General features: G+C 56.5%; 1 protein-coding gene across 1 annotated transcript; it reads left to right on the top strand.

The window, feature by feature from the left end:
* Positions 1–4,077: 4,077 nt before the first annotated feature.
* On the top strand, positions 4,078–6,090 carry SPPL2C (signal peptide peptidase like 2C; the record flags this gene model as incomplete). Its single annotated transcript, XM_082678886.1, has 1 exon — positions 4,078–6,090. The coding sequence occupies one exon, from the start codon at positions 4,078–4,080 to the stop codon at positions 6,088–6,090; it is 2,013 nt and encodes a 670-aa protein (XP_082535012.1).
* Positions 6,091–12,308: the final 6,218 nt, after the last annotated feature.

The following is a 12,308-nucleotide window of genomic DNA, read 5'->3' as shown; positions in this document are numbered from 1 at the left end:
ACCTTCCCAACATCTTGCTCCCCTCCACTCCTTAAAATGATGCTTAACTGCAAACAGTACAGCCCAGGTCACCAGAAGCCTCTGTGGGTCTCCCTGCCCAGCCCATGTGAGGGTGTCACTGGCCTCCAGCTCAGGGTCTCTCAAGCTCATCTCATCCAGCCCCCTGACTTCAAACTGACCTGCCCACCCTTGGTTCAAACAGAGGGGGTGCTTCCTACATTTCAGCAATACTATCACTGACGCTCACCGGGAGCCCCCTTGCTAAGCCCCTTACATACTGGTCTCATCTACTCTTCATACCACCCTATGAGGAAGGAGCTGTTATCCCCATTTAACATATGGGGAAAGCAATGCCCAGAGAGGTTGGGACGTGCCCAGCAGTGGTATGGCTGGATGTGAACCCAGTCTGGCCTCACTTGGCCCCCACGGTGTTTAACCCCTGTGCAGCAGGAGTTCTTTGCAGGGTTCTTCTCCCTGACCCACTGCTCCGTCCAATCCTCTTCCTACGGAAATTCTTCAGTTTCTCCAATTTTGTGGACGAACGGTGTTCAGAGACGAAGCTGGATGCAGGAGTTTGTGCCCGCCAAGCGTGGCCTCAGGTGGGCCCACTGCCTAACCCGCCAGCCCAGCCTCCAGGCCAGTCCCAGACTGCCTGCCTCCCGGCGTCCCCAGCCCTGTCCCTGCTCCATTTCAGAGCATCACCTCCTCTTTCCTACCTTCCACGGCCCCACTACCCCGCAGACCCTGCTGGGCAGGCTTGGGTCAAGAGAGTCCTGGACCAAGTATAGTTTTCAAAGCTCTCGGTGTGTTGAAAACACCAATGAGATCATCATTTGGAAATAACTCCAGAGACCACCTTTGGCCACCAGGCTGCCACCCACCCCCTCTGCCCCTCCAAGGGGTCCAGGACAGATGCCTGCTGCCCAGCCTCATTGCCCACTGGTCCAAGGCAGGTGGGGGCAGAAGCAGCGTGCTCCTGCCTCTCTTGCTTTCATTACTGGGGTTTCGGGGGAAGGAGAAGACGGTAATCTGGTCCCTTCTCGGGGTCTGTACCATCTCTAGAACATGCAGCTAGGACAGATCTGGGCCAGGAAACAAGGGCAGTGCACGGGCCCGGTGAGCTGGGCACCATCCCACACTTCCTGAGCAACCCCACTGGGCTGAGACCCATTGCCTGGGACCTGCTGCCCTCTCTGCCCTGAGTGGATAAAGATAAGTGTTCCAGGTGCCACCTACATCCCCACACAGAAGGCAGAGACACTGCCCCTGGCCTGCCCTGGGCAGCGACCCTGAGAGCCCAGGCCATAGCTAAGGGGGGCAGTGGGGAAGGAACAGAAGCTTCAGATCAGGGGGCTGCCCTCAAGGAAAGGGGTGGAATCTGGGGAGGGCGCAGGGGAGAGTGGGTGATGCAGAGTCTTAGAGCAGAAACACAGCCTGGGGAGTGGGCGTCGGCCACTTGTGTGACCACGCCTACCAGGGCATCCTGCAGGGCGTGGTCAGGGCAACAAGCAGCCACAGAGAGGAGCAGTTCCATGGCTGGGGGCTGGGGGCTGGTGCTGGGAGATGGGATGGCGCGATCTGGGGAAGCAGCAATTGGACAGACACCCTTCTGTGAGCTGGGTCCCAGGAAGAGCCTCAAAGGAAATGAGCCTCCAGAGAATTCGTTGAGCCCAGACCACCAGGAGCCTAAGGGTAGATCGGGGTGGGGGAGAGGCAGGAGCAGGCTCTGGGGGGCCCATGTTTTTGAACCCCAAATGGGGGCATATGCTGGTCTGATTGGGTCCAGAAGAATTACAATGAGGTCTGTCCTGAGCACAGTGCCCTGGAGGGGACCGGAGCTGCTCCTTGCTTTGTTCTTTTGAAAATCGTGGTAAAACACACACAATATAAAACTTACCATTTCATCCGATTCAACATATTAAATACACTCACGGTGCTGTGCAACCATCACCTCTATCCAGTTCCAGAACCTTTTCATCACCCTAATGAAACCCCGGACGCATTGAGCAGTCACTCCCCATCCCCCCCTCCCCCAGCCTCCAGCCCCCACCAACCTGCTTTCTGTCTCTACGATTTGCCTATTCAGGAAATTTCATAAAAGTGGAGTCATGTGATATTTGTCCTTTTGTGTCTGGCTTCTTTCCGCTGCTTCATGTTTTCAAGGTTCCTCCACATTGTACTGTGCATCAGAACTTCACTCCTTCGTAGGGCAGAATGATACTCCATTGTACGGGTAGACTACACGTTCTTTATCCGTTCATCAGCTGAAGGACATTTGGGTTCTTTTCATCTATTCCAAGTTATTGTGAAGAGTGCTGCTACAAACATTCAAGTACAAGTTTTTGTTTGAACACCTGTTTTCCATTCTTTTGGGTATATGCCCAGGAGTGGAATTGCTGGGTCATATGGTGACTTTCTGTTTAACTTATCAAGGAACGGCCAAGTGTTTTCCACAGTGACTGTACCACTTACAATATTCCCGCCAGCAACATACGAGAATCCCAATTGCTCCGTATCCGTGCCCAAATCTGTTATTATCTGTTTTATTTTATTTTTTTTTATAATACTACCCCAGTGGCTGTCTTAGTCTTTGGTTTTTTAAAAGACCCAGAGACTTCTCCGGTGGCACAGTGGTTAAGAATCCGCCTGCCAGTGCAGGAGACACGGGTTCGAGCCCTGGTCCGGGAAGATCCCACATGCCGCGGAGCAACTAAGCCCGTGTGCCACAACTATTGAAGCCCGCGTGCCGCAACTACTGAAGCCCGCGCTCCTAGAGCCCGTGCTCCGCAACCAGAGAAGCCACTGCAATGAGAAGCCGGCTCACCGCAACGAAGAGTAGCCCCTGCTCGCCACAACTAGCGAAAGCCCACGCACAGCAACGAAGACAAAAAAAAGAACAGGGCCTAGAGTCTCCTGGACGTGGTGGAGCTGTCCTTGGAGGTAGGGCCTGAAGGACAAGAACGAGCAGCGGGTGAGGCCTTGGGCCAGAGATCAGAGCTGCAGTCAAGCCGTCAGGGAGACGGGCAGGCCCTAGGCAGTTCCCTGGACAGGGCAAGACCTAAGGGTCATGTCCAGTGTGAGAGCTGGATCTGGGAACCGGGGCTGGGGCCCATGGGGTGGCTTCTCTGAGCCTCGGTTTACACATCCGTGAAGTGGGGGTATTCAGGTAAGTTTAAGCTGCCGTAACAAAGAGACTCAGAATAAGCCAGTGGCTTAAGGAAGATAATGTATCTAACAGTCCACGGTGAGCCTCCCATGCTCCATGCAGACATCCAGGGACCTGGCTCCTTTCGCTCCCTTTCTCCCCATCCCTTAGGACAACGCCCTCCTCTCCATAGCCAGTGGCCTGTCCATGACTGATTTGTACGAAAAGGAAAGGGATGGACGAGGAGCCCCACAGTCTCTGTCTGGGTCCCCGAGGGACTCACATCATTTCTGCTCAATTCCATTGGTGAGAAATGGCCACGTGGCCATTCCTAGATCCAGGGGAGTCTGGGAATAAAACTCCAGTCATGTGCCTGCCCAAAGGGGCGTGATTTAAAAGACAGCTCGCAGCCTCGTGCTGGATGGGTGTAGTAATACCTCCTTGCAGGGTGCTGTGAGTACAGGTAAAGAACCTGGCACTTAGTAAGAATTCAATAAAAGTACACAGTATCACTGAGGTCAGGGCTCCCAGGGGCCTTGGAAACTCTCTGGTCTAATGTCCTCATTTCTCAGGCACAGAGAGGAGAGGCCTCTGCCCGGGTTGCCCCGTGCGTAAAGGGCAAGGTGGCTCCAGCATCCTGTCTGGGGTCCTCAACCCCATCCTCTCGCCTCTTGTTTCAAATTCGCTGGTCCAGCTCCACTGGGAGCCAGGCAGAGTAGGGGGGCCCAGATGACCTCTGCACCCAGAGGCAGGGCTGGGGGACAGGATTCCGAGAGGCTGCACGGCTTTGTGACTCCATAGGTGTGGCCCTGGTTTCCTGGACGGAAGACAAAGCTTCCGCTCTGTGACTGAGGGCCACACCCAGCCCCCAGAGGGGGCAGCGGGCTGTGGGCAGCTGCCACACGGGACGCGGCAGTAGGTACCTGAGGAGCATGGCGTGCCCGGGCTTCCTCCTCTTTCTATTCCTCTTCCTCTTTGCCAGCACCGTGGCCCGGGGGGAGCGTGCTGTGGTCCACGTGGTGTCAGACAACTGGAGCAAGGACTACTGCGTCCTGTTCCGCTCCGACTATGTCACCCTGCCCCGGGACCTACACCACGCCCCACTCCTGCCCCTGTATGATGGTACCCATGCACCCTGGTGCCCAGGCGAGGACTCCCCCCACCAGGCCCACCCCGGCTCCCCCAGCCAGCGGCCCCTCCGCCAGACCACCGCCATGGTCATGAGGGGTAACTGCAGCTTCTACGCCAAAGGCTGGCTGGCTCAGGCCCGAGGAGCCCACGGGCTGCTCATCGTGAGCCAGGTCAGCAGCCGACAGCGCTCAGACAGCACCCCGGCCACCCAGGACCGCCACAAGCCCCTGCCAGACCTCACCATCCCCGTGGCCGTGCTCCGCTACACCGACATGCTCGACGTCCTGAGCTACACCCATGGCGGCGCCGGGGTCCGCGTGGCCTTGTACGCACCCCCAGAGCCCATCCTTGACTACGACATGGTGGTCATCTTCATCCTGGCTGTAGGCACCGTGGCCGTGGGCGGCTACTGGGCCGGAGTGACCGAGGCTCACCGGCTGCGGCGGCACCTGGCCCAAGGGGGAGGGGGGCCTGGCGGTCAGAATCAGCAGGAAGCAGTGGCAGCCCAGCAGGGGCACAAGCAAGAAGACGCAGCAGTGGACTTCACGCCGGCCATGACGGGCGCAGTGGTCGCCGTGTCCTCCTCCAACATGCTGCTGCTCTACTTCTTCTACGACTGTTTTGTCTACGTCCAGATCGCCATCTTCGGCCTGGGTGCCAGCACCGGCCTCTACAGCTGCCTGGTGTCCGTGGTGCCGCGATACCGGTGGCTCCTGCCCGGCCGCCGGGCCTGTCTGCAGCTGCCCCTGCTGGCCGGCCTGTGCGTGGTGGTGACGGTCCTCTGGGTCGCCTACCGCAACGAGGACCGCTGGGCATGGCTCCTGCAGGACATGCTGGGTGTGGCCTACTGCCTTTTCATCCTGCGGCGTGTGCGCCTGTCCACCCTCAAGAGCTGTGCCTCCCTCCTGCTGGCCCTGCTGGCCTTTGATGTCTTCTTCGTCTTCGTCACGCCCCTGCTCACCAGGACCGGCAACAGTATCATGTTGGAGGTAGCCTTGGGCCCGACAGACTCCTTGAGCCACGAGAGGCTGCCCATGGCGCTCAAGGTGCCCCGGCTGAGCTTCTCGGCCTTGACCCTGTGTGACCAGCCCTTCTCCATCCTTGGCTTTGGTGACATCGTGGTCCCCGGCCTCTTGGTGGCCTACTGTCACCGCTTTGACGTGCATATCCGCTCACGGCAGGTCTACTTCGTGGCCTGCACCGTGGCCTACGCTGTGGGCCTGCTGGTCACTTTTGTGGCCATGGCACTCATGCAGATGGGCCAGCCCGCCCTGCTCTACCTGGTGTCCAGCACCCTGCTCACCAGCCTGGCCGTGGCTGCCTGCCGCCAAGAACTCACCCTCTTCTGGACTGGCCAGTGCAGAGCCCAGACCCCCGCCCGGCTGGTGCCAGGGCTCTGCGGTGCCCCTTCAGTTGGCTCTGAGCAGAAGCAGGAGCACGCAGCAGATGTCCACAGAGCCAGCGAGCTTGCGGGGGCCACTGAGCACCTGGCAGGGAACTTAGACGGCGGCCTTGGGAAGGACACGGCTGAGATTGTCACCATATCTGAGGATGAAGCCACCAGTCCTGAAGGCCACAGTGACAGCTCTGAGGGCTGGAGTGATGCCATCCTGGAGGCTGATGAGCTGCCCTGTACCCACCCTGCGGCCTCAGAGGAGCTGACGCCACTGATGCCACTCATGCCGCCGCCCTCGGAGCTGGGCCACACCCACGCCCAGGCCCAGGCCCACGATGCTGGCCTGCCCCGGACAGGGCTCCACAAGAAGAAGGGCCTGGAGGTAAAGAAGAGCATGTCGACCCAGGCTCCTTTGTGAACCGGGGGCCCCGGGACTTGTGCCTCTAGACGATTGCAGAACAAAGCCATGTGTGGCACAAAGAAATCGGGGCATTAAAGATATTCCATATCTACCCAATGGAGCCTCTTTGTTTGTTGGGACTGTAAGAAAGCAGCAACCGCGGAGTAAGTCCATGCAGAGACTGGGGGGCCCTTAGGACAGGCCCCATCTCCCCCTGCAGCCCAGCCCCGACCTCACTGCCCAGCTTTTTCTCATGCTCAGGTCCAATTGAACAATTACTCTTCCTTGATCACACCACGTCCTCTCCCTCTCTCTTTGCACATGCTTTTCTCTCTGGCTGAGACACCCTTCCCATCCCAGACAGATATATCACAGCCCAGCTCCCTCACTCACTGGAGAATTTCTAAGCAGCCTTCAAGTGTCAGCTCACTACCACCCTTCCTGCTAAGCGTCCCTGCTCTAGGCATCCTGGACAGCAACACCACGCCCAGCACGTGCCTGCTGTCATCCACCTGCTGCATCCACAGACACCAAGTGTGTGCCTACTGTGTACACCACCCTGTGGTGGGCACAGAGGGAGACTGCTGTCCAGCTGGGGGAAGGGTGGGGGATGGAGAACAGACAAGAAACAACTTGAGACTCATCTCAAAACGGGGATGGAGAGGTTGGAGCCGGAGTGGAAGAATTTAGGAGACCACGGCTCTAGTTCCCGTGCTTCCTTCTCTGACCCTGGACGATGGACCAATCTCTTAACCCCTTTGAGGTTCAGGAGTCTCATCTTCAAAATGGGACCTATACCATGTCCACCTGGAGGCAGGGTCATGGACAAAATGACCTCTTGAGGACCCCACAGTTTCTTTAGTTTTATGGTGTGTTTATATGTTGCTTAAGCAGAGCAAACAAACTCTGGGGTGAGGGAAGGCTTCCGGAGGAGGCTATGGGGGAGGGGCGGTGTGGTACCGTGGTTAGGGTTCTGGAACCCGCAGCCTACCGGAAATTCCAGCTCCACCACTGACCTGTCCTGTGTCATTGAGCAAGTGATTTAACCTCTTAGTGCCTCAGTTTTCTCACCTGTAGAATGGGATAATAATAGAACCTACTGTGGGGGTTTGGGGGAGGTATGACCGCATTGGCTTATATACGAGGGCTGACGCAATGCATGTAGGGAGATCGATATGAATGTTAGCTCTGTGTATATTACTCCCCTTTGTGAAAGGAGCTGAAAGAATCAAATCCAACCCCTACAAGCCTTTGGGTTCTGGCCCCAACTTCCTCCCCTCCTCCCCTCCACACCCAGCATTCCTGCTCTTACCACCACCAGCGAGCACACACCAGTCCCCATCACACACACCTTCCCTCTGCACCCCCCAGGACCTTCCCACGTGCTGGGTCCTCTACCTGCAACTTTCCACTCCTCCTACCCCCAGAATCGGGTCTGGCCAGTTTCTTGTCCGTCCAGCCCCAGCTCAAACGCCCCCTCCTCATGGAAGCCTACCTTGATGACCCTTCCTAAAGCAGCCCCTGGCCTCAATCACATCACCCTATACCCGGTTCATTAGTCTTCTCGTCTCCCCCAGTCATGTCAGCTTGGTGAGGGCAGGGAACCCTCTGTCTTGTTCCTCTGTGTAGAACAGGGCCTGGTATGTAGCAGGTGCTTGAGTTATATTTGTTGGAGGAATGAATGAATGAATGAATCATTGAATGAATGAATGGAATAAATGAACCAATGAATTCTGGGCAAAGCTTGGCCACTGCCTGGAGTTCTGACCCAGACAATGAAGTGAACCTGGGCAAGAGAGGCAGCCCTCCTGGGAATCCTCACCCACCACAGCCTTCCGGACCATGCCCTGCTGCAGGCACAAGAGTGTGAGCCAAGGGTAGGTCTGGTCTCAGCCCACCTCACTTCATTCTTTTTTTTTTTTTTTTTTTTTGCGGTACGCGGGCCTCTCACTGCTGTGGCCTCTGCCGCTGCAGAGCACAGGCTCCGGACGCGCAGGCCCAGCGGCCATGGCCCACGGGCCCAGCCGCTCCGCGGCATGCGGGATCCTCCCGGACCGGGGCACGAACCCTCGTCCCCTGCATTGGCAGGCGGACTCTCAACCACTGCGCCACCAGGGAAGCCCTCTCACTTCATTCTTAAAGCTGTTTGTAATGAACGAATGCATGAATGAGTTGCTCCAGCCTGAACACCACGAGCGAACACCCCAGGCCGCCTCCCTGGGGTACTGCAGGGCCTTGGTCAGTGTGGAGATGAGACTCTGAGGGTTCTGGCTGGGCCCTGGGGGTGGGGAGGAAGGGGGCCAGGGAAAGGGCATCTCAAAGAAAGTCCCACTCACGGGGGACGAAGCGCAGGCCCCTAGGCAAACGGCATCGGAAGGCCGGGTCTGAACAAGGGCAGAGAGAGGAACCCGGGCCAGGACACTGACCGGAGAGGTTGGCAGCCCCTTCTGCTGGAGCCAGCGACCATCTGGCCTGGACAGAGGGGCCTCCACAGGCTCTGGCTCACCTCCAGCCAGGGCGGCCTCCCCACTGCTGACCTGCGTCACTGGGCCTGCCAAGCGTGGGCTATACCCCTCTGCCAGGCCCAAGGGGGAGGCTGAACAGAGCTGAGGCCTCTCGGTCCCCCTCACCGCCTGGGGGGCAAAGGAGCTCTGCTCTCCCAGGAACTTGCAGTCGGTGTGGCTCTGAGGACGCTGGACTGGAGCCCCCTGGGCAGGGCGATGCCTGCCTCCACGGAGAGGATGCTCATGGGAAGCCCTCCGCATCTCATCCCCCGCCACGTCCAAACAGATTCAGGGAAGAATGAATCCAACTCTTGTCCTCACTCTTCTACCCAACAGGGGCTAACATTCAGAGACTATTCTGTCTATAGAGTGGGGGGAATGATACTGCCTCCCTCGGGGGTTCTGGCACGTATTAAAGCATCCGGGGAAGGCGCCGAGCCTGGGCTCCCGACATCTTGTAGCGCTGCTGTCGCTGCTCTTCTCTGATGACCCAGCATCCCCTGCTCCTGCCCTGACTCCAGAGCCAGGATCCTCTCTTAGCTGCGGGCTGTGTTTCCCTTTGCCAGTCTGCTTCCCAGGGATTGGGCCGAATCCAGGTGGCTGTCACCTGTCAGAGGTGCCCAGAGTTGGCAACCCCCATCTGAGTGCCAGAGGGACACAGAGTACTGCACATGTGCGTGTACACACACACACACACACACACACGGGTACGTGCAAGTAGACATGCACACACATCCGTACTGCACCCTCAGGTAGCTAATGACAGAGCAGTACAGTGGGACCAGGGCCTGACCCTCTTCCCCTGGGCTAGCAGAGGCGGTGGCAGGCAAGCCTGCGCCCCGGTCTGATGGCTCTCCTGCCTTCACCTGTTCCGTCCTCTGCTGCTTTTGCACTTTGAACCCCATCTCAACATCTGCAGAGCCCAACCTGTGACAGGTGAAACCTAAGATGGGGAGGTGGGGAATTCCCTGGCAGTCCAGTGGACTCTCTGGTCAGGGACCTAAGATCCCACAAGCTGGGCAGCGCAGCCAAACCCCCCTCCCCCCCCCACCAAAAAAAAAACACTAAGATGGGACCAGGGCAGGAATGAACTCCTGAGCCATGCCCAGGGCTCCAGGTGGCCCAGTCCCAGCTCTGGGGCTGCGCCGTGTTCAGGCTGCCCAGCATTTTTCTCTGTGGCCTCATTTAATCCCAGCAAGAACCCCATGAGCTGAATAGTCACAGCCTAGTTGTTTTCTAGTTGGTGAGAAGTTTGGTACCAGAGCTTTTGGCTTCCCTTGATAGTGGGAACCAGCAAGGACCCAAGAGATGCTCTATCCCACAGATGAGGAAAGGAAAGCCCAGAGAGTGTCAGGAGCCGCCCAACATCACACAGCAATGGGACAGCATAAACAGAACACAACTCTGGTCTTCTGCCTCCCAGCCCAGCGGCTGGGATCAGTTCCCATCCTCAACACCGTTCCTCTCTGCACACCCCGATCTGCAAAATATGCCTCCTCCAGGAAAACCCAGGGTCTACCCATTCCTTTGCCTTGTGCCCCTCAGGACGTTCAGCCCTCTATCCTCTCTGAGAAGTAACTGTGTGTGGAAGGTTTGTGGTTCACCATCAAGCATCTCTTCCGCTAGCACAGGAGGACACAGCTGCGCTCTGAGTCACTGAGACTTGGATTTGAAGTCCAGCATTGCTACTCACTTGCCGTGTGCTGCTGGACAACTGAAGCCACCCCTCTGTGTCTTGATATCCTCATCTGTAACCTGGGCTGCAAAGGTTTACACTGTGGGTTTGTCGAAAGGATTAAATGAGGTGAGGTATGTGTTCACACAGCTGACACGTGTTAAGCACTAATGATAGGCTAGATACACATGTTATTACCTGATGCCCAGGTTTCAGAGCAAAATTTCCAGGACAGCACTTGTCACACCTCCAAATGCCGTCTTTCCCAAATCAGCTTACGATTCTTCCTGGCTGAGCTCCCAGAGGGGGTGTCATCCTCTTCCCTTCCAAGGGTTAGGATGTCCGGCCATGCCCAGTGAGGTGCAGTGTGAGGGTGGGTGCCTGGCGGCGAACAAGGGCACCACCACATAACCAGAAGAGGAATCCCTCCTCAGTTAGACCGAAACGCGGAAGGTTTTGTGCCTTTTTTCCTGCAACGCTGAACTTTGTGCGCTCCTGTCCTGCCATCTCCTGGTCAGTAATGTAAGAGCAGGCGGGCTCACACTCCGAAGGCCAGGGGCATTCTGTCAGGGAACTTTGGAATAATTATAGTCAGGGGTGATATTCAAAAACTGTATAATAAACTACCCATCAGCAAAGCTCTGGAGTCCCTACTGGGCCCAAGGTTAACTCTTTAGAAGCTGGCTGTGAGGAAGGGGAGGTGTCCTGGAGAAGGGTCTGAGAGCATTTTGATATTTTATGAAATGAAGTAGCCCCAAGGCAGCATCACAAGTCCCGATGCTTGAAGGGTCCATGCCCTGGTGCTTACCCCACCCCCATAGAGTCAGGTCACCTTAAATAAGTGACCTTATTGTGAATAACGAATTCTGTGTTTCAAGACCCCCAGGACGTGGACCGTTGCTAGGTGAGGGGGACTCCCCATTTTGTCCCCTGGTCCCCCCAGTACTTGTTCTTGTAGGCCCACAGATGCCCCTTCCCACACACAGCACAGCGATTGTTCATTGTGTTTGTGAGCACGTCCCTGCCCATCACTGGTTTACTTTCCAGATGCTCAGTTTTATCTTTGGGAATACCTACTCTTCAGCCTCTAGGACTCTTGGCTAGAGTTCTTCCAGCCACATAAGTCTGAGTCCCGGTCTCACATCTCACCTCTGAGCCTGCCTAGAATTATGGAACACAGTCTCAGAGAGACCCCAGGAAGGGGAAGCTGGAAAGGAAAACTGAGGCTCCACTGGGAGAACCCTGGGCTGCTGACATTGGGAGGAGTAGTTCTGAGAAATGCCTTTAAGTGGCTTCCCCAGCCTCTTAAGGACTTGAATGGTGCAAAAGACTCGGGGGAGGACGGTGTATGAGGTCTGAGTGAGGGTGTTGGCAGAGCCTCCAGGGACCTTTCAGAACTCTCCATAACTGAGGACAGAGAGTGAGAGCTGCCTGCCCGAGGTCACACAGCAAGCCACTGACAAGGCGAAGGTAACTAAGAACCTGGAAACTAACCCAAGAACCCTTCACAAACAGGAAGCTCTTTCTGGAATGCAACTGCTTGCCTTTCAGGGATTGTTTCACAAGGTCCCAATTTCCCACCACATTCTCGGTTTTCTTAAAGCAGGAGGCTCTTGGATCCAGAGAGCGGAGAACTTCTCTAGGCAAAATCCTCAGCCCCTCATAAATCATCCTGGGCAAAGCCTGGCCACTGCCTGGAGTTCTGACCCAGACAATGAAGTGAACCTGGGCACGAGAGGCAGCCCTCCTGCAAATCCTCACCCATCACAGCCCAGATTGTCTTCCCGGCCATCCCCTGCTACAGTCACAACAGTGCGAGCCATGGGTGGGTCTGGTCTCAACCCACATCACTTAATTCTTAAAGCTGGTTGCGATAAATTGAATAGTGTTCCCTCCAAAAGACAGTCACGTCCTAATCCCTGGAACCTGTGAATGTTACCTTATATGGAAGAAGAAAAAGACGACTTGGCAGGTGTGATTAAATTAAGGACCTTGAGGTAGGGAATCTGTCTTGTATTATCCAAGTAGGTCCTAAATGTAATCACAAGGGTTCTTAT

Source organism: Grampus griseus, assembly GCF_964374135.1.
Source record: "Grampus griseus genome assembly, chromosome: 20".
NCBI lineage: Eukaryota > Metazoa > Chordata > Mammalia > Artiodactyla > Delphinidae > Grampus > Grampus griseus.
Note: the sequence above shows the minus strand (reverse complement) of the source record. Positions and strands in the feature narration are given on the sequence as shown.